Genomic DNA, 25626 nt, shown 5'->3' with positions numbered 1-25626 from the left:
AACATGAATACTTTTTATTTACAACAAATATGTCCATTGACGTTTCCAATGCATTTGATCAGACAATAGAACTGCATATATACTTTTTTTTCCATTGAGGTGGTGAGACATTACAAACGCGGGTTAAAATTCTGAAAAAATATATCACTATGTATGTTTGGTGTTAAACCCAAATAAAAATCCAGCATTTGTTACTAGCATGATGAGAATTCGAGCAGTGCTGAAATGACAAGGTATAAATTAATCAAGTTTAGGCCATTTTGAGAACAGCGGATGATGATAGTTATTACAGCCATTTCATTCAACAAAAGTCATCACTGGCAGCTTTTTTTTTTCTTGAGTTCTTATGAAGTCCTACGAGGGCCTTAATATTCATGAAAAACTAAGATGAACAAATTATATATTATGTGCAGTTATTGGTTTCATTTTTTGGGGTGTAGGCTCCCCACCCCTGAATTACAGCATCTGTGTATAGCAGGAATGTATGATTAGACAACAGACAGTGGTCATATAATCATAAAAGCAGATGATAAAATCCAAACAATGATAAAATCCAAACGATTCATACGGCATATTCTTTCAGCTAATGTAACAGAAAAAAAAAAAAAGTGCAACATTGACAGCAACAGTTTACATTCCTTTGATATGCATTTGACAGCGTTCACTCTATATATGGGTTCCAGGAAGTCGTCGGCACTCGCGTGGTGAAATGAATGGAGGAGTCATCACAGGGTGCAACCACTTAATTAAATCATTGTTCAGTGATGGTGAGTGAGACACTCATTGGTGGCAGAGGGTGGGGGCTGTAATAAACAAAAAAATGCAACTGAAAAAGAAAAGGAGGCACTCGAATGTAACCTGTACGACCTTTGAAAATCAGAACATGCTTTCAAAAAACCCCCAAATAAACAAAAGAAAAAACAGCATTCTCCCAACTAAGCACAATACTGTAGCCGTTTTTGAGGGATGGCTACAAGCCGGAGTTGTGCACGTGCGGGATGGGGTAAAACTTGGACACGCGGCTCTGAGCTGTGGGGTTAAGGCATTCCGACTCGCCGCTCATTCTGAAGAAGACCTCCTGTTCCTGGAGCTTCCGCGTGAACTCCTCCTCCAGCGCCTGCAGGGGGCGGCACAGGACAAGAGCGTGAGGTGATTAAAGAAGAAGAGAATAGAGGAAACTCCAAATCCTTCAGTGGAGTACCACATTGTGAAGGAATTACCATATCTATGCTAATTTCCGTTGGCCGCTCTATGGCATTTCACACTATGTTAGCATACTTAAGTTAGATGAAAAAAATTGTGGTTGTTGTTCAGTGTGTGTGTGAAAATAAACAGTTGAATGAAGGGAAATAATTCTTGTAACATCCATCTAATTTTCATGAGTTCATCTATTTAACTTCGTTACCTCAAGGTGATGTAATAAGAGTTTCCCATTTCTTGACAGCGAGTGAGTGAGAACAGTCGTTAAGGAATCATTTGAATTTAAAGTGCATGAGAGGGTTATTTCTATGAAAATGATTCATATGGTCTCTCTCTTTATCACGGGTGGGTGCGAAACGTAGGAGTACGACAAACCTTCTTCCTGGGTCTGAGCTTCTCTCTCCATTCCTTGATCTCCTGACAGTGCTCCTCATCCAACTCCTTCAGCTTTTGGGTCTCGTGCTCGATCAGGAGGTGACATTTCTCATTCTGAAACAAAATGGAGGAGACGTGGCGATCAGTTGAGACTTTAGCAGCACTAATATTCATTTTGTACCGTCCTCAAGCACGTTACGTTATGTTAGAAGCCCTACTTTGAAACCCTAGCCCTGTTTTGAAACCCTACATCGAAACCCTAACCCTGTTCTTAAACCCCATTTTGAAACCCTAACCCTGTTTTGAAATCCTACTTTGAAACCCTTATCCTGTTCTTTAACCCCATTTTGAAACCCTTTCCCTGTTTTGAAACCCTGCTTTGAAACCCTTACCCTGTTCTTAAACCCCATTTTGAAACCCTACTTTGAAACCTTACTTTGAAACCCTAACCCTGTTCTTAAACCCCATTTTGAAACCCTAACCCCTGTTTTGAAACCCTACTTTGAAACCCTTATCCTGTTGTTTAACCCCATTTTGAAACCCTAACTGTTTTGAAACCCTACTTTGAAACCCTTTCCCTGTTCTTCAACCCCATTTTGAAACCCTAACCCTGTTTCGAAACCCTACTTTGAAACCCTTACCCTGTTTGAAACCCTTACCGCATTCTTAAACCCTGTTTTGAAACCCTTAACTTGTTCTTAAACCCTACTTTGACACCCTAACCCTGTTTTGAAACCCTTACCCTGTTCTTAAACCCCATTTTGAAACCCTAACCCTGTTTTGAAATCCTACTTTGAAACCCTTATCCTGTTCTTTAACCCCATTTTGAAACCCTTTCCCTGTTTTGAAACCCTGCTTTGAAACCCTTACCCTGTTCTTAAACCCCATTTTGAAACCTTACTTTGAAACCCTAACCCTGTTCTTAAACCCCATTTTGAAACCCTAACCCTGTTTTGAAACCCTACTTTGAAACCCTTATCCTGTTGTTTAACCCCATTTTGAAACCCTAACTGTTTTGAAACCCTACTTTGAAACCCTTTCCCTGTTTTGAAACCCTACTTTGAAACCATTACCCTGTTCTTAAACACCATTTTGAAACCCTACTTTGAAACCCTTTCCCTGTTTTTAAACCCTACTTTGAAACCTTACTTTGAAAGCCTAACCTTGTTCTGAAACCCTTACCCTGTTTTGAAACCTTACTTTGAAATCCTTACCCTGTTTTTAAACCCTACTTTGAAACCCTTACCCTGTTTTGAAACCCTACTTTGAAACCCTAACCTAACCTTCTGTCTCTGCAATTTTCCCTGAATTGAGCTGGAACGACAAGACATGAGGGTCACCTGTAGCTGCTGCAGCTCTCTGATGTTGGAGTCACACTGCAGCTGAAGATCTCTCATCTGGTTCTCGTGTTTCTGGTGCTGGTGGAGACGCTCGTTCTTCTGCCGCTTCTCTTCCTGAAAAGCAAACTGAAGTGCACACAAGATGGATGACTCCTCTGGCAGCAGCGGCTGTGTTGGGAAAATACTCCCTTAGCCATTATATGGTGTACTATATAGTGAGTTTGATATTTAATAGTGCTGTTCAAATTTGTACTGGGGATAAATTAGCCCCTAAATAGTGCCCTAAAAGTATTCCACATGCATCTTGGAAATAGTGAACAACAACAAAAAGGTCCCTATGCCTATCTCTTTTTTGAAGAACTGTTCGCTATCTCCCCAACCGCACATGCCGGCATGCTCAATGGGGCAGCAGAGACATCATGGTGAGAAAAAAAGACCACACGAGTCAACACAAAACCTCAAAATATCGACCAAGCTCATAGTAGGTTATGGCACTGATAAGTCGAGTACCACTGTATCGTGATTAGGGAGTGAATGATTTCAAACACATCCGGTGTGTTACAATGCTGAGGTAAAGAAGAGGGATCCCACCCGCTTAATGCGGTCCCGCTCCTGCTCAGGGGTGATGACGGCCGAGGCGGCGATCCGGAGACTCTTCTTGAACATGGCCATGCGAGTCTTGCCGTCGCTGCGCTGGATCTTGGGCAGGCGGACCCTCTCTTGGTTCTGCTTGTTCTTCATCTCCTCGACCAGACGCTGGTTGTAGCGCTGCATCTGTTCCATCTCCTGCAGAGGAGGAAAACAAAAAAAAGGGATCCATGAAGATGAGTTTTAACCATTTTAACTACCTGCTCGACCGATCAGTAGAGCATTATTAGGGAAGCAAGCATTATTATGCAATGAAGTGACATTAAGGTAGGGGCTTGCATTTTTCAAACTTTAGCATTTTGTTATAACTGCCCAAAGGAAATATAAAAATGCTAAGTTTTTTGTACTGGTTGCCCATCCTCTCAAAAAAGCTAGTTTGGGGTAGCCCTTGTGCTCACCTTCTCGTGCCTCTTGAGGAGTTGGTGTCTTTGTAGGAAGTACTGGTCCTTCAGCTGCTGCTTCAGCTGCTGGTGCTTTTCCTGCAGGTGGCGCTCCTCCAGCTCCCACATGGCCGCCTCCCGAGCTGCAGACACAGAAGCTGTATTTTAGTGGCCTATTTTGCCATAAGGAGTAGAACGTACAAACATCTATTTCCAAATGTAAAGAGTGACAATAGCTGAAAATCCATTCAAGTACAGCAACAAAAGTATTTCTACTTTCCTAGTTCTTGCCACTGGTAATGATATCAACTGGACCCACCTCTCATCAGCTGTTGCTTATGGTTGAGGCAATCCCTCTCAATGGTGGCAATCTCCACTTTATGCTGCTGGATGATCTTCTTAAGCTCCCCGTCTAGCTCCTGCTGCTGCTTCTGGAGGAACTCCTGCTCCTGAGGGAGCCACAAAATAGAGGAGAGGGTTAACAAAACAAAAACAAAACAACACAACAAAAAAGTAGTAGCCATACGACGTGAGGATCACAGGAGGAGAGACAGGTGAGAGTTTGAAAGAGGGGAAAAAAGACATCTGCCATTAAGTGAATGATGTAATTGGATTATATCCACAGTACAAAGCACTAGATGTGACATCATCGAGTGGGACCAGCAGAGGAGACACTCAAGAGACTACGCATGAGCCACAATGGACGAAAGAGAAAAGTCCAGTTCATGTAAGACAACATCTACAATGACATTTCACAGTCTAACCTCACACATCATTTGCATTCACTCTCATTACTTCACTATTAACTTCTTTACTAAACAATTTATACGGGCAAATGAAACTCTAAACATTAACCCTGGCATGCCCGTCCATGCATGCACTAACTGAAAACTGTTCTTTTATTTCATGTTTGTATGTTACTTTGCTAGGCTGGTAGAAATCCCTCAATTCTACGCTCCCTGTGGTGTCCATTTTCTCTTCAAGTTACCAAAAATGGTTCCTTGTCCTATCAAGGACCAAAAAGGTTAATTTTCAGGCACTTTTAAGATACATTTTCAAGCTTTCAAGCTAGCACATTAAAGCTGTGGAAAAAAAAAAAAGATCTCCAGTATATGTCAATTTGATACTGTATGTGCATCTACATAACAGAAATGTTTTTTTTTTTTCATATTTGCTATTTTCAAAAAGCAAGTGGCAGCCTAAGTGCACGACAGTAGTCAGTAAGATATGAAAAAGATCATTGGAAAATTAGCTACACTTTCAAAAACACTTTAAAGCTGATTATTAAAATGTGAATGTGGGGAAATGTTTGGTGGGTTGAGTCACACATATTAGATGGCGTAGGGAGAAAAAACAAAACAAAAAAACAACAATTTAGTACCTCCCTTCTGTCTAGTATACCTGCTTCTGATTGGGGCTCATTCAGAAAAATTTGCTAGTAGAAGTCTTCCCTGCTCAATTCGGGTCGTGGGGCATATTTTGATAGACATCTCCACCCTAAAGCAGTGAAACTGGTGCTATGGACAATTGTTGTTGTTTTTTTTTTTTAACTTTCCATAGGGCACTTTGAGGTAGGAGTTGTATTTGAGAGGGCGTGTTGCCATTAAGGGGCGTGGCCTAGTGAATGACACCGGCAGCCAGAGTTGGCTGGAGTCCTGTCGAGCATCCTCATTGCGGTATCGCGGCTCGTGAATTGAAAAAAAACTCTCGTAAGTCATGGTACCGCTGCATGTGTGAAAATACATTATTATGACTACCAGGTGAGTCTCAATATCTCGCTTTGGAAAACCTCTGCTTGAAAGCGCTGTACCTACAATGCAACATTTTCATTCAGAATTCAATGTCAGTCATCCTAACGCAGACAAACACGGACTCACACGGAAGTGGCCCACTTCGCCATCTGTCCGACAATCCAAATGTAAATAAAACAAAAACACTGGTGGAGGAGAGGAAAGAACCACTGCACAAAAACACAGCGATGACGTCACTCCAAACACACCAGAGCCCATGCTTACACGTTACTTGGTTTGAATAAACGCTGCGCTGTCACTTTACACACATCTAAGTATGGGCTGGAGAGAGAGAGAGAGAGAGAGAAGGAGAAAGAGGGAGTGAAGGGAGTAGGGGGAGGACTTACATCCTGCATCTGAGCATTGAAGAGTGCGCATGAGGACAACTGAAAAGACTGTATCATAACCTGGGCGACCGCCTGCAGAGGAGAGCACACAGCGCACACTCGCCCTCGTCAGGGACAAGGAGCAGGCTGACTATTTCACACACGCACGCACACGCACACACACACACACACACACACACACACACACGCATCGTGGAACAGGCTATCCCATTCCCACTTTGGGAATATAGTTGAATTTGCGACACGCAGCACAGTTGGGAATAAATGTTAGTCCATATCATTTATTAATGCTCAGCTTTTGCCTGTCATGCTATTAAAGTAGCTCACGTGTCTTGAATCCAGTTTGCAAAAAAAAGAAAAGAAAAAAAAGGGGGAGTTTTGTTAACAAGATCCATGCTTCTGGTCTATAGTGGGTTATTGTCATTTGTGGATATCAGCTTCTAAATGGAAAAAAACTTTAACTTTAAACGACTTGTGTGAAATGAGTCACCGAATTTGACCAATGACCATTAATACTGGATTATGTTCATAATGCGATAAACCAATTAGACGCAAAACTTAGTTTCATGTTCTTGTAATGAATCAATTCATAGGCTAAACTGCTTATAAATGCTGTATTTTTTTAATAGTCGAACCTCTAAATTTTAATGTTTTGTCACCAAACCGTAAAACAAATTTATTGCGTTTAACAAATGGCCTAATCCTGCAATATTGTACTGTATTTTAATTCTGATTATATGAAGAGCTATTTTTTAAGTGGCACTTAGTGTAGCGAACCCCTGGAAAAGAGGTTCACTGTACACCAAGTTAGAGTCAAAAATGTTATGTTACTTATTAAATAACACTATCTTTATTCTTTACCACCACTTGGTATATGACCTTAACTGTCTGGAGTGGCCCATATTGCCTAATCAAGTCACTCAAATGCAAGTAAAAGAATTCCAGCAGTGAGGAGAGTGAGTCGAGACATAATTTTGTTTAAGTCAGGAGGAGAAGCAGGGAAGGTATTGAGAGAAGACACCAGTAGAAGTTAGTGTTTTACCTCAGACGTCTTAAGAAGCGTTAGGTCCGCCTTTAAACGCTTCATGAGCTCTTTTCGCATGTGTTTAGGTGACTGTCCAACTTCCTGTTTTGCCTAGAAAGTGTTGTATTTGGGCAGAAACTGCTCATTGATTTGAAGAAAATGTAAAAAAAATATATATATATATATATATATATATAGAGATATATATATCTGACAAGGTTGTCTCTCAAGAGTAGAAGACATGCAGAGGCTATGACAGCATCCCGCCACCGCATTAGAGCTCACCCATCTAAATTAGTTGTTGCAGATAAATTAGTCATGAGTTTGATACTTTGCAAATGTCGAGTCAGCCATAAGAGAGAGTTTTGCATCTTATATATAGATATAAATAACACATTAAAAGCCAGGCGACTGAGCTGGAATCATCACACAGAAGTGCACAATGCTGACTGAATATTAAAAGAATAGATTAAAGATGAGTCAGTTACTCCTTATTCCCATATGATCCCCAAACCACCAGAGGAAAAAAATTCACAAAATCACCCATCCAATGAACAAAGCCACATCACACATTCCAAAAACATAGTTAGGTCAATATAGTACAGTTCAAGTTTACAAAAACAAAAAATACAGAGTCAACACTGTTTATCAGAGGTAATAGTCAACAGTCGTATTGTTGCTGCAGGCAGAAGCAAAGAACCACAATAAAGAAATTGCATGATCACCATGGCAACACTAAGCACAATGCCAGGCGGCAAAGCATAATAATAAAACAGCTGAAAGCCAGAGAACGCTGATAATGATGATGATGTCTTGCGCACCTCACAAAGCGCTGATGCTGCTGTTACGCAACCTGGTTTGAACTTGCATTTAAACTGCTCTGGAGGCGGATGAATAATGCATACCAAAACATGCAGCGGCTAAGAGTAGGACGGCAATATGCTACCGTCACGGCGCACCACTCCCATAGGCTTGAAATGACTTTGCCAAGAAGCTGCCATGCACAATTTCAAGTCTCATATTTACAACATGCTACCACGAGCACCACCAGCGAATCAGCACACCTCCATGCAGGCCTCCACATACCTCTTTCTTCTTGTTCTTCAGCATGTTCTGGAACTTGGAGAGCTCCTTGTCCTGATCCCCTTTGATGCGTTTAGCTTCATCCCGCAGCCGGCTGGTGTGATCCCCCTCCAAGCGCTCGATGGTCTGCTTCTGCTTCTTCTCCAGGCCCTCCACTTCCTGGTCGTACTGTCGCTTCTTAGCCTCAATACGTCAACATTAGATGTGATGAGACAAACGGTAACAAAGTTTATGTACATGCCAAACCCCCGACCAGACAAAAAAACTTTAATACTTCACAAAAGCAGACTATGGGTACATTACACCATCTTTACAAGTGTCCTCTAAAGCCATGAGTTATGCAATAAATTTAAAGATGAGCTGACAAAGCATTCTAATATGCGGAAGTAGAGCTGTACGCACTTACAATCGTGACTGACTGCTTCCTTTTGCACCGAAGCATTACAGCTATCCAGTTTTAACAGAACAGGCTTACTCAAATGTGTCTCACCTAACAATTTTTACAACGCCCAGACTTTCAATCTTGAGGTGACATAACGCAAGAGTTTTACAACACTTCTCAGATGGTTGAGTGTTTACAAAAGTTAATATCATTGTTCTCAAGCCATTTGCAACACTCTAAGTTGGTTAATAAATAAAAATAATAAGACGTAAGGACAGACCCATAGTGTCAATTTGTGAAAAAAAAAAAACTAAATCATGACCATGCTTGAAAATACAAGATTCAATATTGTTAACTTATATTTTACTCATGACAGTGTAAAGTGTTCATTAAACATTACCTATACAATTAATAATTTTACGATGCACTTTTGACACATTTTTCTTTGAAATATAAACAGGAAGTTGACTAATGTATGTGTTCAAACTTACAAAGATTCGACTGTACACCTTACATAGCAGAGAATGGTGTGCCAACAATTTTCAAACAAGTCGCTCCATTGGATTTAGCGCGACTATGAAACAAAGCAGCTCACTTGGCCGAGCTGAAGAAGTAAAAAGAAAAAAATTGTTGCGGTGGAAGTGACTCACTGTCGTTTCCTGTTCAAAACGCCGCAATATCTGCTCTCTCTGCTGCTGCAGCTTGTTGCTGAGCTCCTGCTGAGCTCTCTGCTCCTCCTTCTGCAGCAGGCGCAGCTCTCGTAGCTCTTGCCGCCTGAGGAAACCACAGCATGCCGCGATGTCATCAGGGGGCTGCAAAGGGAACTCGCTAATGCTCCCCCCCCCCTAGCTATTGACAACGGAAACCTATCTATGGTACAGTAAAGTCCATCATTTACCTGCTGTTATATACTGGTGTCATCATGGTGTGTGTAGTAAAACAAATAAAACATTTTTTAAATTGTTGCAGATAACCCATCTGGATTGAGTGGTGAACTATTTAAAGGCATGCGTGATAAATAGGTCATGTTCCTTTGAGGACCGTCAGTATAGCGGCAGAGATTAGAACCAGGCACACACCTCAAGAACCTCATCTCCTCATTCTTGGCGTCGTCATCAGTCACTATCTTAGACGTCGTCACGCTGACCTCCACGCCGTCCACCATGAACTTGCGCGTCTTTTTCAGTGTCTTCTTCTGCCGTTTTGACTCCTAGGAAGTAAAACATGTTTAGGCTGTCAAGTACCAGCCCGGCGCTGCCTCACAGCAAGGGGGGTTGCGGGTACGAATCTCTGCTCAGGGCTTTCTATGATTTCTGCGATGAGTCGGCATGATCTCCCTATGCTTGCATAGGTTTCTCCTCAGAATAATCTGGCTACTTTGCAGAGTCCAAAAACATGTATCTAGTTTAACTGAAAACTATTTTGCCAATAGGAATAAATGTGAGTTTGTCTTATGATTTGACTAAATCTGGTTACCTCTGATCCTGAACCGGATAAGCGGTTATAGAAAAGGGATGGATGGATGATTAAGTGCTGATATTTGTTAGCATGTTAGAAGAGAAGGTCAAATGAACCCACCTGTACAGACACTGACCCGCCCTCTTTGCTCTTTGATAGGAAGCTGGAGATTGACAGATTGAGGTCCAGGCTGCCGCTGTCGGCAGCCGAGCTGCTTCCAGAGTCAGAGTCCTTCTCCAGATCCTGCTGGCTCACAGCGGGACTTCCCTGCTCCGCCTTCGTCTCAGAGTCAGTTTCACTATGGATTGTACCCTCTTCTGCAAGCGTCGCTTCGTCGTCTTCCTTAGTCAGGAGCGCTGGCCCCGCATCCTCCGAGGTGTTGATAGTGTCATCACACACTCCATTTGAAGGTTTGACCTCATCAATGGTCTGTGAGTGCTGATCAGGTGACTCAAAAGTCTTCTTCTCAGGCTTTTCCGGAAGAGACTCGTCCCTACTCAACTCCGTTTCTGTGTCTCCCACTGTGTGTGCTCCTGCATGACCTCCAACCTCAATAATAACATCTGTGCCGTTGGCCATATCGGTCAGTTCATGCTGAAGCATTTCGTCTGGCTTAGTCACTTGTTCGACCTGTACCTCTGATGCAGACTCTGGTTTGGCACGCGCATCCTCAAGTGGCTCTTCTGATTCTGCAGATCCAATAAATTGCTCATTTGACTCATCTTCTTTGGTCACCTCTTCAGGCTCTTTTTCAAGTTCTAACACTTGTGGAGAGTCGTTTATTTTTTTTCCCCGCGTCTCCGTTTCTTCCGCTGTCTGCACTCCATCTATAATGTCTTCCTCCAAAGCAGTCTGCTCAGCAGGAATTTCATCAGCTTGGCCCTTGGGCTCCGTAGGCTCTGGTGAGGCGGGCTCCATCAGCCCAGAGGCTGCGTCTTCATTACTGGTCTCGGGCACCTCGTTGAGTTTTTCCTCTTCCGTCTTTTCAGGCTCACTTGCTCCGAGACCTTCATCGGAGAGCTTATCACTGGTCCCGTCTTCAGCCGGCTCAGCCTCTGTCTTTTCTGTCACAGACTCCAGCGTGGATGAAGTTGGCGGAACTTTGTCTTCCTCTGAGCTTGCCATACTCACTTCTGACGGGGCTCGCTTGTGTCCAGGAGCGGCCTGAACCAAAACCAAAACACAGAAAACGTTACAAATCACACTATCAGTGAGTCAAGTCACATAAACTGGTAGTTAGTTAGTACCACAGGTGTATCAGGCTCTTCCTCCTCTTCTTCTTCTTTGCTGTCCTCAATCTCCTCTGTGACTTCAGCCTTCGCTTCTGCGATGAGCTCTCGCAGAGGTTTGCTGTTTGTGACGCTGGCGACAAATGGATGCTGCCAGGATAGAGAGATGCAAGAAATTTAATTATAAAGCTGTTTACTGATCTGTGAGCAGATCCGCCCATTACTATCAGCTAAATAGCGAGTAGTCCAGAGATATGCCAGCTGAAGGCAATGACGGGAGGATGGCGGCCCACCTGTAGAAGCTGCAACGGGCCCCACCGGTTGTCCACATTCTTGTCAAGTGCTCTGCGGAGGAAGTCGTTGAATTCTGGTGTCCTGCAATGCATTTTGGGCATGTTAGGCATGTATCAAGACATTTCCCCTCACTGGCTGTTCAGCATTAAATAATTAGTTAACCTCCGCTATATCGCAATTCATTGTCCGTGCCCCCGCTATATCGCAGATTTTGAAGTGACATTTTTACTGCATACAGGTAAGCCCGAATGTAGAGTTGCAAGCCTTCATCGTCATGAATAGCAAGAATAAGTAGAGAACTTACCTCTTCTAAGTCGTTGTTCCCACAGAACAGTAAATATATGCCTGTGAGTATTGCTGTATGGTATTTTTTATAGTCTCTCTGTATTACAATAATCTGTATATTTATGAATTTTATTCTACCCTCTCAGCCCCAACAATAAACAGACAAGCTATCCCTCAACACCGGCACAACATCTCACCAGCGGGAGGGTTGCATGAGCGTGGGCGGCTCGGACTTGGCTATTTTCAGCAGCACTCTCATGGGATTCATCTCATGATTTGGCGGCTCGATCTGCGCCAGCTCAATCAGGGTCACCCCGAGGGACCAGATGTCCGCCTTGTAGTCGTACGGGCGGTCCTTGGACGTCTCGCACATCACCACTTCTGGCGCCATCCTGCACAGCGACAAATGAGTGGATTGGCAATTACAATTTCTTCTGCAAATAATTCTGCTTGGGTGTGTTTATATACTCAGTAAGGGACGCAAGAGGCCTTATTATTAATGTATTGAAATATTAAACCATATTACTGCTATATTAATGTAGTAGTTCAAACAAAATAAAGATTAGGTAGCCTAGTGTGGACACAACAGTGGAGCAATCACGTCAAAGTCTACTGTAACACTAATATCTGACAGGAGAAGGGAAGCATTTATTTGAGGGAGGTTAAGCACCACTTGGACTGGAGGACTTATTTGATTGGTTGCTAATACCTCAACAGCAATTCTTTTGGTAAGGAAAATGACTGGGCATGTGTCTGGGAATTTGAACACCGGCCTGTAATTAAAGCTGAGGTCATCCAACACTCAAGTGCATTCAGGGTTCCCCCTCGTCCTTTATTTTCCGACAACTTTTGTGATAGCACACAGAAAACCGATGCTGTCACGCTGCTTCGACAGCGATCAGATAGAAAGGGTTGAATACCCTTTTGTATTCAGGCCGAGTGACTCACCAGTACGGCGTTCCAATGAAAGAATCTCTTCTCTGTAACGTCTTCGTGTTTTTAGCAGAAACCCCGAAGTCCGCTGAAAATGAGGAAATGAATTCATAAATCCTCTCTCTATTCACTCGACCAAGGCGCAATGTCAAAGCTTTATTTTCAGTGACTTTTTATGCATCCTAAACACAGCTTTAGATAATAATCGAAAAGGAATGCCCAAAGCTATTAGTCACTCGACACTATAGTTTTTCTCGCCTCACATGCACTATGTACGCACTGCAAAGAAGCAAACATATATCATGAATTCCCTTCAGGCTGCTTGATAATTATTGCGTGCCAGACTGCCATCTGAACTTCTGCCTACGGAGCATGAATCATGCAGGATGGGTGCTACAGGAAAACCATGAATAGATTTGGAATATTACACTAACAATCTGACGTATTGTAGTGGTTGTACAGACTAGTCGACCAGTCAACGTAACTACTTCAATGACGTTTAGAGCGTGACGTTGACTAATCGCTTTCTTTTGAATTGCTTTGGGAGGCAGCAGCAAGAGATGAGTGCGCTGAATAAAATGTATCAGTCACCTTATGAGACTTAAATTGTCTTCTATTTTTTGAATGCCAAACATTCTCTTTGAAGGGGAAAAAAAAATAAAAAAAGCACCACATGAGTCAGCCGCTTGTGTCAACTCGGCGCTATGCAGCGTGCACTTGTCAAAATCACACGGCTCAACTGGGCGCCGCGGCGCTGATGGAAGCCCAAAAATTGACTTAACTAATTATCCCCTTAAGCCTTTAAAGTGACTCAGTAGGAGGCTTCTAAGTGGCCACCCAGGACACAAGCCGCAAAAGACAACAACTAATCTGCTTTTGTTCTACGCTGTATTTCTGCTGAGCATCTTAGACTTGAGCTTTGCGTTAAGAGGAGCGATCGCGTCCAGGATGAATAATCCTTCTCATTTGGTGATGAACAATGAACACCCGACGCAAAGAACATTTCTACTGGGGTTGATGTTTGGTTCATCAATTTGTGTTGACACTTTTCTGCCAACCACTGATGGTATACGCACAGTATACAGTTAAGTCCAAGATTATTCATACCTTGAACAAATATTGAGTTGAGACTTCATTTTGTTTGTTTTTGCTGGAAGTTACACAAGTCACAAAAGAGTACAAGACATTTACAGAGATATATTTTTGCAAACATCATGATTTTTGTTATTTTTTACATTTTGATAAAAGGTTCCATGTCACCCCGGACTTCTGTAGGTACTTTTGACTTCCTCTCACATCCTAAAAACGTGTATGAGTTTCTGTGAAGACACTAAATTGTCCATAGGTGGGTATAAGAGTAAACGGTTGTTTGTCTGCATTACAGGAGACCAGTCCAGGGTGAAGCCCGTCTCTTGCGCCAGCTCTTTTGCCACTTTCTTTTGTCAAGTATGAAGTATTGTGTCAAGTATATTTTTGATTACCAAGTTTCACTTCTCCCTCCAGGGAAAGGAGAATGTTGCCAGCTTTCAGGTCTCTGTGGATGATCTTGTTCTCGTGCAGGTAGACCAAGGCCTCCAGGGTCTGCTTACACACCACACGGATCTGAGGTTCAGTCAGAGGCCTCTCCAGTTCTACAAAAGAACGCGGATGACAATTTGTGAGTCACATTTTCTTTCACATTATTCTGCGTTATGTCACAGCGTGCGTTTTGGCCAGTAAGTAAGTAAACATCAGCTGTGATGGTAACCCATAGCAACGGGAGAACAAAACTCACTTGTATGAGAGGAAAAGTTTAGTGTTCAAGGGGAGTCAGAGTGGCTATGCGTTCAACAGCAGAGAGAATTAATGGCTGCTTTTCTATGGAAAAGGACACCCATTCACAGAGAGTAGAGATGTTTTTATTCATGCTTCATAAAAAAAGGGTGAGACTACTACTCCTTGAAACCAGAGCTACAATAATTACATGCTGGCCTGGAATGGCCTCTTTAACCAGAGAAAGGAGAGGAAAAAACCCACAGTGCATTTAAAAAAAAAAAAAAAAAAAAAAAGAGTTGAACAGAACTTCATGGTGAATGAGGGACTTACCCAGCATGATGGCGTCCACTGCACCGCCCGCACAGAACTCAATCAGGATCTGCGCAGAGAAGAACAATAAAACATCTTGTGGGACACGTTTAAAATGATGTGCTTCAAAATGAAGTCTTTATTATGCGTTGGACAGAATGACCTTTAAAAGGAAAAACATCATCGATTAGGCTGCGTTCCAAGAAGCTAATCAATTGGAGCGAATTATCAACAGACTTTTAGTTTAACTGTTGAATCAGCGCTGACACAGAAATCATTTCAATGCAATGGTGGCTGTTCCTCGGAATGTAGCAAGGAAACGTGCTGAAAGTGAAATGCCTCAAATCTGACATTCCATGATACATTTTGCTGAATTCCTCATCTCCCTTCTATTTCTATAGCGCTTGTTCTCATTTTTGTCGAGGGTGAGCCTATCCCACCTGACTTTGGGCAAGAGGCAGGGTACATCCTGGACTGGTCGGCAGCCAATCACAGGGCACAATGGACAAAAAACTGTATTTGTTCTTTCCACAGCCAAGTGGCAATTGAAAATATTTAAAAAATGAAAACGTTCTTTTGGTATTTGTTTTTTTAATTTAACAAAAAAAAAACTTAATACTTAACTGGTGGTGTTTGTTTAGTAGCAAGCATCAGTGAAGATCCATTAGCTTGTTAGCTGCCACAAAAAAGACCATCAAGACCACGATCCATTAGCCATATTATATTCAGGACAAATTGTTTGAAGCGTTATTGTAATTGGTGACATACATTACATCCATACAATGCTTATTACCAAACTTCGGGGTCACCTATGATTTCCTTTGACTCATACCTAAATTTGAAATACTGAAAATTCTGGGATTGCGTTTTTTGTGTTCATTTTTTTAAATCTTTGATTGCCATTTGAAAATGGTAATCAGAATCAGAATCAGAATCATCTTTAATTGCCAAGTATGTCCAAAACACACAAGGAATTTTTCTCCGGTAGTTGGAGCCGCTCTAGTACAACAGACAGTCAATTTACAGAACACTTTGGAGACATAAAGTCATTGACAAAAAACAATTGTGCAAAAAGATGCAGAGTCCTCTAGCACTTAGAGCAGTTCGAATGACTAATATCGCAATAGTCCGGTGCAATGACCATTGTGCAAAGGGCGCTGAGACTTCAAGGGGTCTATGCGGTTTAAAGTGACGAGTAGTGCGATAATCTGGGACAATGGTTGTGCAAATGTTACAGATACTCCTCAATCAGTGTGCAAATGGAGCAGATGCTACTCTGTCATGAGTGGCCAGTATATGCAAATAGTGCAGCATGGCGAGACAACTACAGCGAGTGCACGAGTAATACATAATTGGCCCCACAGAAATGTGACAACGAACTCAAGTCAAAAAATTGCCAGCTTGTTGTAATGGAATTATAGGTTAGCTGTTTAAGAAGTTGATTGCAAGAGGGAAGAAGCTGTTGGAATGTCTACTAGTTCTAGTTTGCATTGATCGGTAGCGCCTACCTGAGGGAAGGAGCTGGAAGAGCTGGTGACCGGGGTGGGGAGGGTCCGAGAGGATTTTGCACGCCCTTGTCTAACCATTTACTCACATTCACACGCCAGCACAAAAGGAACCAGCAAAGGAAGTCCGGACCCCCAAGCTCAGACCTGTGAGGCAGTCTACTACTTCACCGCGCCGCCAACATCGTCATCTTGTTAATCACAACGTCAGATACGACACAGGATTTTACTGCATGCAAGTAAAAGCACAACTTGCTTTTATCTGAACATTATTAGGGAACCTGACCTACTTCTATTGCTAATATTTCATACTGTGTATGATGAAATGCACACAATGTGCTCTTGCCCATCCATTATAGAAGCCCGTGCGTGGTGTCAGGTGAGAGATAAAAATCAATCCAACCTACTACCGAACACTGTCCTCTATTCAAGGATGGACACAAAGAGAGAGAGCCAGGTGTTTGTTCTCATTCAACATGATAACTGCTTTGCTTGTGATCTACTTCCTTTTGAATCGTACTGGTGTTAACATCAGTTAAATGTATAACCTCACGTTAATTTCAACATCCTGCAGGAACACCAAACCACCATTTCCCCCCACAAATTGTGTAATAACAACTTCCACAACAACACATACGAACGCACGTGCAGTTATACATTCATCAGGCTAGTTAAAGACAAGCCCCGTTGGGCCAACCTGCCGTGTAGCTCTGAATTATTTACGGGCACTTTCTCCGGCGTCCGAAACGGCGCCATTATCTCAGCAGTGAATGTGGCCCGTGCCCCAGGGACGGGTCACATGAAACCGACTGCCAAGACGTAATTGCCGAAGGGCCTCTCGGCCTGTCCCGCACAGCGTGAGATTTGCTGAGTGTGTACTAAAACAGCACAGGGACTTTAATACAATTTGTTGTAGTTTAAATAATAATGAAAATCAGTTCGAGGGTGAAGACTCTCATCTTCATAAAACCATTACCAGTCTGTATGGGGAATTATTTTAGTAACATTTTAACATTCTTAATTAGGGCTGGGCGATTGAAGTTTGTCAGGATGTCAGGACTTCTTCTTAGATCGATTTTTAGCTTCCGTAGTTAGCTCGCATGCTGACATGTCCTGCTTACACTAACAACATGACTGGGAACAGACAGGAGCCACTTTACAAAACTGTCGTCTTGCCAACTTAGGGATTTGATCGAAAACATTTGAACAAAAAAAGCAACTAGCTAGTTTAATTCCTGCTAAAAAATTTATTTCTGCTATTATTCTTCATGGTCGTAAAAGTTTTTTTTTTTTTTTTTTTTTTTACATTAACTGTCACACAAGCGTAAGTGTTGGAAAAAAGTTAACTACTAATATATTAAGTTAAAATAACACAACACCACAATTGATAAGAAGTGACGGCATGTTGGCGGCTAGCCACCTAGCTAGCAGCTTGCATTAGCAGTCACTTGCTTTGTGTAAATTCCGGTTTATAGTTTCCCTGTTGTTCTTTTCACGGTTCTACTTGTGGCTTTGGCCTTTTCCTGCGACTTAATAGCCGTATTTTGCCCCAAATTGGCAGTTCTGTATTTATACCAGCACCCAGAACTGAAACCTTCTTTAGGGTGTTTACAAAAAAAATACTTAAAACTGTCTATACACCTGACCCTAATAATAAAAGCGCTATATCCATTTGTATTAGCTTTTACAGTATAGCATGATAACTATAAATTAGATCATTAAGTTAAAGTGCTAAATTGATGACTGAACACCTAATGGTCTACATGCCTGTGAAAGTGTGATGATAAACTCTACTTGGCCTTTGCCATTCAAACAGATGGTCTTTAAGTGCTCATAAAGATCGCTACAAGATATAATAAAGCTCTTCCTTAGGCTGATTCAAACTGTGCTACGCTGATTAGCGTTTCCATTAAAGGTTTAAGAAGCGGCGATTAGCAATAGCACCTCCCCCACCCATTTTCTGGAGCAAGACTTATCTGTGCAGGAAAGCAAAGGCGTGATGTTTTTAATACAGTGGGTGACTTCTGGTCTCACACTTTTTGTGGCTCAAGATTTCCTTTTCTTCCTCTGCTGGTGCTTATTGTTACACTAAACCGTAACACATAATGGTGTCACATGAGCGTTTTTCACTGCCCAAAAGTAGGTGAAAGTGGGAAAAAAAAATGCACTTAAATGAGATATTGAACTGCCCAACTAATGGGTTGTGCTAAACTGACCTCTCTATGCGCGAGTGCTCCATTCCCTAAGTCTCCTCGGCTTTGAATCAACACAGCAACATATTACCTACCCATAGTTTCCCCTCAAAATAGAATGCGTCCAGCAGTTTGACAATGTGATGGTGGTCGCAGGAGGCCAGGATGTCAATTTCGACCATGTAGTCCTCCAGTTCGTCCTCCGTCTTCGTGTCGATAACCTTGGCGGCGGCAAGGGTCCCGTTCTCCTTGTTCTGAGCCTGCAGGTAACAATGCACCATTGTCACATTAGTTATTACTTTGACACAGACGTCACACAAAACGATGCATTTTCAATTATTTCTAGCTAGGCTACCAGTGGTTATTGTGGTGGGACATCCTTAACAATAATCCATATCAAGGTAGTTTGTATCACAGCAATAAATATGAATGCATTTGAGATTAAGAAAGGCAGCAAGCAATTCCCCAGCAGGATTATATCTCCAAATATAAGAGATTTCAAAGACTTCTTAATTATAAGGGCTGGATTTATCCGCTTTGGCTGTGTTGCAGAAATGCAACTGAATAACTGGGCAGTAGCAACATGAAAATAAACAATAATACATAAATAATCATGTTAAATAGCATTAAGTTGGCCTAGGCTGACTCTTCCACCACAATTTAAAATGAGGGTAACCTCCACATTTGCCACCAATATCATATAGCGTTAGCCTAATAGCACAATTGCCCAAGTAATTTGTAATTTTTTTGGAAAATATAAAAAATAAACAAATAAAAACAAATTCTATTCAACCAACAAGAGTCCAGTTGCTTCGATTCAGCCTTTGTGGATTACCCTGACCTGGATGACTGACAATCTACATAGAAAAAACCAAAACAAAACAAAAAATTTTTTTAGCAAGCACATCGGTATGTTTTATTGATATTAGGCCGGCGATATTTACATCACATTAAACGTACTGTGCGTTCGCCGTAGTTTAGATTACAGTGGTAGTTCCTTTTAAGGTTTTGTGTCGTTTGGGCAGACGCTGGAATTAAATCTGTTTATTTTGATTACATCAAACTCACATTGACGGACGGGACTATCCGATCCGTGCGGCACTTGCATTGCCAAATATATGCATCAGATTTTAATCCACATTTGAAAAAGGTCTTCTGTGGAAATTTCCAATTCCATGAGGTTTGTTCTATTCACGCTGCCATGACGCACATCTAAATTGTGCCACTTGAGTGCAAAACATCTCAATTGTGACACTTGAACAACGCAGTGTAGATCCAGCCATGGGTGTGGCCACTGCTGCTACAGAAATGACCCACAGAGCCAATAACATGTCAAACTATTGTCAGCAAAGCTTATCATCTGACCCACTCTCACTGACGTTCGCTCACTTCCTCACGCTGGTTTTTCCTCCCATCCTCCTGTTTTTTTCCCCCGTTACTTTAGTCAGCCGTGACATTTGGCATTTGTGCATTTATGGAAAAATGTCTCATCAATTAGAAAAAAAAAAAAGGCCAACTTTAAATCCTGATGAACTCAGAACCAACGTGAGAGAGTAAAAGGGAAAAAGAGGGAAGGAAGGAGTGTTAGGATTAGAACAACTGATCCTATGTTTACATAGCGCTAACCTGACACACACCCCGTCTCTTTCCCTCTGCATGCCCTGACGTCAGTGTCAATTTTTGGCTCTCATATTTCAAGCAATCTGAATCGCACCAATGCGAACGGTATGAGCGGTCTGTGGCGACTACTGCATGTCAGCGCCCTTCATGCGCGTCTTTAGGAAACAACTTTGGCCTGGGTCTGCACTTGGCTCGGCCATTTGCAATGGGCACTATATTACGTTTTTTAGTTAAGTTACCAATATAAATAAATAAAATAATCAAAGCTTCACAAAAGCACAACCAATAAGATGAAAATGCAGGTTAGATAATGCAGAAAACACAGTCTAACACAATTGCATTGTTGTTTCAATATATAAATTATTATATTGTGATACGACCGTTATTCTTTGTTCCTCTGCGATGTGCAGATAACTTTAGTATCTATAGAGCCGTTGACAGACTCCTGGCTTTCATCGTAGCAACTTACTCAGCTAATGAGGAACTGCAAACTGGCAAATGGACATTTCTGGACAATTAGCAGTATTATTTAATCAGGAGAGTTCCAGGAAGAACTCCTGCACTGACGCCGAAAGGGGCACAAGGGAGAAAGCCCTCCAGATCAGACTACAGTACTGCATTAAATAAAACGAGAATCAAGAAAAATTGCCTTCTCTGATGGTATAGTGGTTTACTCGCTGACATCCATGCAGACAACGTGGGTTATGTTTAGTATTGTAAACACTGTATTAAGTGATCTACCTTCAGGGTTAATTGCTATGGAACTTAAGCAATAACCCCATTAAACTTGTTTGATAGCAAATTTCAAACATAGGCGCGGTTTACGTCAAGGCCACAGTTCTATTGCATTTAAGCTGGGTTCTCAGATCCTTTCGCTATCAATACCTGGAATCTGAGTAATTCGCAATATGACCATGATATTTGGCCAATGTTAACGATAGTAACGCGTAATTCCGAGATAAATAAGGGACTCGTGAATGCTGCCGATACCAGCCATCGGTACTAATGGCAAAAATATCTGACATCGAATTAAGTCCTCCTTGCCATTAGTTGGCGCTACACTGTGGCGGTTTGACACATCGGCAAATCATCATGTGCGTAACAAAGCTCTTCACAATTTGTAAGTCATCGTGTTAATTGAAATTGTATGTATAAAAAATACTAGTTGTATCACCACTAGTACTTCTGAATTAAGAATTCATTTGACCAATCGAACGGAGCCCGGCAGTCACATGACCGCACAGTCTCATTGCTGCGGCCGAATACAGAAGCAAAGTTTTCAAAGGTACTCATTTACATGAAAAAGAGTTGGGATCTACATCTATAGATAGGCTACAGCTCACCTGTGACCCGAGCGAGGTTAAGCGGTCTATAAAATGGATGACGTGCGGTTATCTGTGCCTGCCTAAAAAAATTGTAACATTTCAGCCTACAGTACAAGAACTCTACTTTGAACATGAGAAAACACATTGCGGTTTTGGTATGTAATCTCTGACTGGGGAGCCTAGTGCGCTAATTTAAGTCCATTTGTAATGTCTGAATTTGACTTAATTTATTACTAACTTATTTTATACTTGTATATTTTCATAAATATTTAAAAGGTCCCATGCCATCATTTTTTAAATTTTATTTGTATAATCTCTGATGTCCTTTATCGGATTTCCATGATAATTTGAGTTGAAAAGGCCCAAAATGTCCTTTTTGAAACTATTCTAGTAGGATTTTTTTTCATCTGACATTTGAAACAGATTGATTTATCATTAATATTCCACAGGTAAATAAGATTTGCGCTCACTGGATCACTCATCTTCTGAATCCAAATACGGAAAACAGTTTTGCTATGATTGGCCGTTGGCGATATCTCGGCGGACAAGTGTTCATAGCGACGGATCCTTCGATGCGGGGTCTTACTATCACTGTGAAGCAAAATTCACCAAGTGTTGGATTGTTCGCCCAGCAATAGGGAACGTGATCAACGACTCCCAAACCACAACAGAGGGCAGGTGGGTGAAAATAAAAGATTATTTTGAGAGGTTGGTCCTGCGCTAATATTCAATCACTTCAACCAAATCGGTGCGCGGCATTCATCGTTAGCGTACACTTGGCCGACAATGACCACAAGCCTCGCTATTTAATCCAGTTACGTCACACATTATAAATACAGTTAAGTATTCTTGTAAAATGCTTTGTGTATTTTAATAACTTGGCAGCAGTAGCCGAGTCGCTTGCTCAAAAACACGAAATGCACTTCCAGCAGTGTGTGAAAACTTGTGTACAAAGTCGTCCTCCATTAAATGGGCTTGAGCCCAGCACAATTGTGGTTACAAAATGCTAAGAAATTCCTACAAATTGAAGCCATTTATTCCTCAGCTCCTCTGACTTTGGCAGGTGATGTAAAGTTTAAGCTTTGCAGGAGCCACGTTGTCACTCGGCCTTTTTTCCCCTGAGATGAGCAGATGTGGTGCAACCACGAAGAGGGCAGGGACCGCAATTTCTTGTATATAATGCACACCCATGTATAATATGCACCCCCAAAGTTGACCTCAAAATTCTGGAAAATCCTTCTACCAATGTGTAATGCATTTTTTTACAATGCATGATTTTGCTTCTACCCATATGATCAAAACATGAAGTATTATCTGTATTCTGTTAGTTTTTTCCAAGAATAATTCTGAAGTTTAGCACTTTATTTGAACACGTAATTCTTATTTACTTGCTCTTATTTTGAAATTCACAGCCCTACATTTATTTAGTAAATGAGAAAACACAGTTGTGCTCATATGTTTGATTCCCAGTCAGAATTTGTGAGATGGGCACAATTATTTAAAGAAAACATGAAGGGTCAGGCAAAACACATTTAATCTTATTTTAATGGGATTCAAATTAAACTGTCAAGCATTTCATAAAGGTATTATCATTAAACAAAACATAGCGATAATTAAATTAATGATCGTTGTTGTTCCGTCGTCAGTCGTATTAAAAAAAACAACAAATACTCAAATTCTGCCAGGGAATATAAACCTATGAGCACAATTGTACATATATGCTGTAATACTACCCCTGTAATATTGGAATGAAATTGTAGGCTACACCTTTCTCATAACCTCTAGGTGGCGGTGGCATATTGTAATTAAAGTGTTCAGCTTTTTAATAACCTCTAGATGGCGGGATACATTTATAAAATGTGAAAGCTTTTTCCATTTTCCCCTATACCCATGTATAATGCGCACTATTGATTTTTGACAATTTTTTTTATTTATTCATGCACAGCATACACAAGAAATTACAGTACTTGACATGACTTGGTGAAACTATGTCACAACATGGGCGATTTCAAATCCACCTGTTTTGAAAGCGTTTTGGCGTTTAATTCAATCGACAAACCGCATGGATGACAAACTTAAACCAGGTCACGCACTCATTTTGTTATGCATAAAACAGTGGAACATTTGAAATTTTGATGGCCTTTAATTTATTATTGTTACAGAATATTGTTGGGAAATAGCTGAAGTTGCACATTCATGTTTTACATTTGTCGTTCATGCAGTGATTAAAAAAATTAACCACAATTTACACCACCACCACTTACTCAATACTTGAGTCCCTTTTTCCACTATTTACTTTCTCTCTAGTGATTACTTTTACATGATTCCTATTATTCTAAAGTAACATTACTCTTAGTTGAGTGCAATTGTTTTGGCTCCTCTTCCGAGCACCGCTAGTGAGTGTGTGATCACGGCAGCTGTCATCTTCACGTGTTCTTACTTGGCAAGCGTGTGTCATAACAGAGCCGCTACGGAGCCTCTATGGAGGACGGTTACCTAATAACGTCAAGGCGTCCTGATAACTACCTTGTAGACTTTGCCGAAGGCTCCATCTCCGAGATCCCCGATGATGTCCCAAATCTCCTCGGGGTTGACGTCTCGGTGGACGTGCTCGTACTGCTTCTTCTTCCTGTCGGGCCCTAGCTTGAAAATCTTGCGAAAATTGAAAAAGGACATTTTTTTTTTTTTTTTTTTTTTTAAAGGAGGAGTGGTGTGTTACTACGGTTGTTGGTGATGCCTCGTTGATTTCCGCTAGTGTCGCGGAGCTCGAGAAGCTAAATATCGGGGAAATGTCATTTAAGCTCCGGTGGCGCTGTCAAATTGCAACTTCCATTCCGGGGCACCTCGAGTCGTCTCAAGCCCGAAACGACGGAGGAGGAGTTGACCGTTGCGCGAAGAAAGCTCCCCTCCTCCTTGGTGCTGTTTGTTCGAAACGGCTTGGAAAGAGAGGACCAAGCCGGTGACGAGCATACTCAACCAAAGCGTCGACGCGCCTTCATTGAACGTCACCGCGGAAATGGCAGACGAAGGCGATGCAAGAAGCCCCGCGCCCTCTTCTTCGGCTTCGGCTAGCTGACCACACGCTCAACTTGGCGAGCTGTCGTCAAGTTAGCTCACGTCGGGGTTGTCATTTCCGTCACGAGCATTCACAATAAAGGTGCAAAGTACGACCACGTATTATTACAACTGTGATAGTTTTCTTTTTTTCTTCTTTACTTTCTGCTGTGTTTTCCTTGTGTTGCTTAAGCTAGTTAACAACAGTCACCCGAATCCCCCCCCCCTCCGCCCATAAAAACTTTATTTAAATTTTTACATATTTCCGTTGTACAGTGGCGTAACATTTGCTAACTTGATGGTAGATTAGCCCTGTGAGTTTCCTGTGTAGAACCCCCCCACCTCCAACACGCGTTGAAGTTTAGTTGCTGACGTCACAAGGAGGAATAAAGTTTTATTTATTTTTCTCTGTTGTTGGGAACATAAAAACCTGTGGTTAGAACCTATAGAGTTAAGCGATAATGTAACGGAAGCCACCATTCAGTGTCAAAGTGTTTTAAGGGACCTTAAATTGGGGCTTGGCCTATTCAATCCACAGCTCCACACAAATTCTATTTATTCATATAAGACTTAAATAAAATAAAATGCCGAAACAAAGAAAAAAATAACATAAAACAATTGAACATTGAACAAGTTAAAAAACAAATAAGACACTAAACAACATACATTCTTGTACAGTAGGACTACATCGTTTTTGTTTTGATGCGTGTTTATTTAGATTTTTCTTGCAATAACTGTAAAATCTAAAATGTTGGAATTCTGTATTTTATCAATGTATGACGAAGTTGTTAACCATCTGAAGCACTGTGAGTCCTCTCTAAAATTGACTTACTTACCTACTATCTACTCATGAGCAATACTAACTTTGTTAAACTCCTGAGTAGTTAATGAGAAAACAATTGGAAACTGCTGTCAGTGTGATGCGGTACATTCTCAATAAAGTTTGCTGGATTTGTACCCAAAAATAAAAATACGGTGTTTTCCCTTTAAAAAAAAAAAAAAGTGCTTTATTGTGTTGTAGCGCTCCCATGCGACAAACCACATAACTTACCAATTCTTTGCAAAAGTGCTGTGAGTTGAATTCCTATTGATCTTTGA

At 41.5% G+C, this 25626-nt stretch overlaps 1 protein-coding gene across 3 annotated transcripts; it reads right to left on the bottom strand.

Annotated features, from left to right (window-relative positions):
• On the bottom strand, positions 1-24667 carry slka (STE20-like kinase a). 3 transcript variants are annotated; one of them, XM_061788994.1, is made up of 20 exons: positions 24001-24667; positions 18625-18789; positions 14854-14902; positions 14250-14399; positions 12784-12856; positions 12033-12227; positions 11550-11631; positions 11275-11406; positions 10148-11191; positions 9649-9779; positions 9220-9343; positions 8191-8370; positions 7123-7215; positions 6081-6152; positions 4263-4392; positions 3962-4086; positions 3507-3701; positions 2916-3041; positions 1576-1689; positions 1-1117 (listed from the first exon to the last, which is right to left on the bottom strand). In XM_061788994.1, the coding sequence occupies exons 1-20, from the start codon at positions 24148-24150 to the stop codon at positions 971-973; spliced, it is 3477 nt and encodes a 1158-aa protein (XP_061644978.1). In that variant the 5' UTR covers positions 24151-24667; the 3' UTR covers positions 1-970. The 3 variants fall into 3 exon arrangements, with proteins under 3 accessions (XP_061644978.1, XP_061644979.1, XP_061644980.1); XM_061788995.1 differs by lacking the exon at positions 6081-6152 and having other exon boundaries at positions 24001-24665; XM_061788996.1 differs by lacking the exons at positions 6081-6152; positions 7123-7215 and having other exon boundaries at positions 24001-24660.
• Between the last annotated feature and the right edge of the window lie 959 nt (positions 24668-25626).

Source organism: Phyllopteryx taeniolatus, chromosome 11 (assembly GCF_024500385.1).
Source record: "Phyllopteryx taeniolatus isolate TA_2022b chromosome 11, UOR_Ptae_1.2, whole genome shotgun sequence".
In the NCBI taxonomy this organism is placed as follows: Eukaryota; Metazoa; Chordata; class Actinopteri; order Syngnathiformes; family Syngnathidae; genus Phyllopteryx; species Phyllopteryx taeniolatus.
Note: the sequence above shows the minus strand (reverse complement) of the source record. Positions and strands in the feature narration are given on the sequence as shown.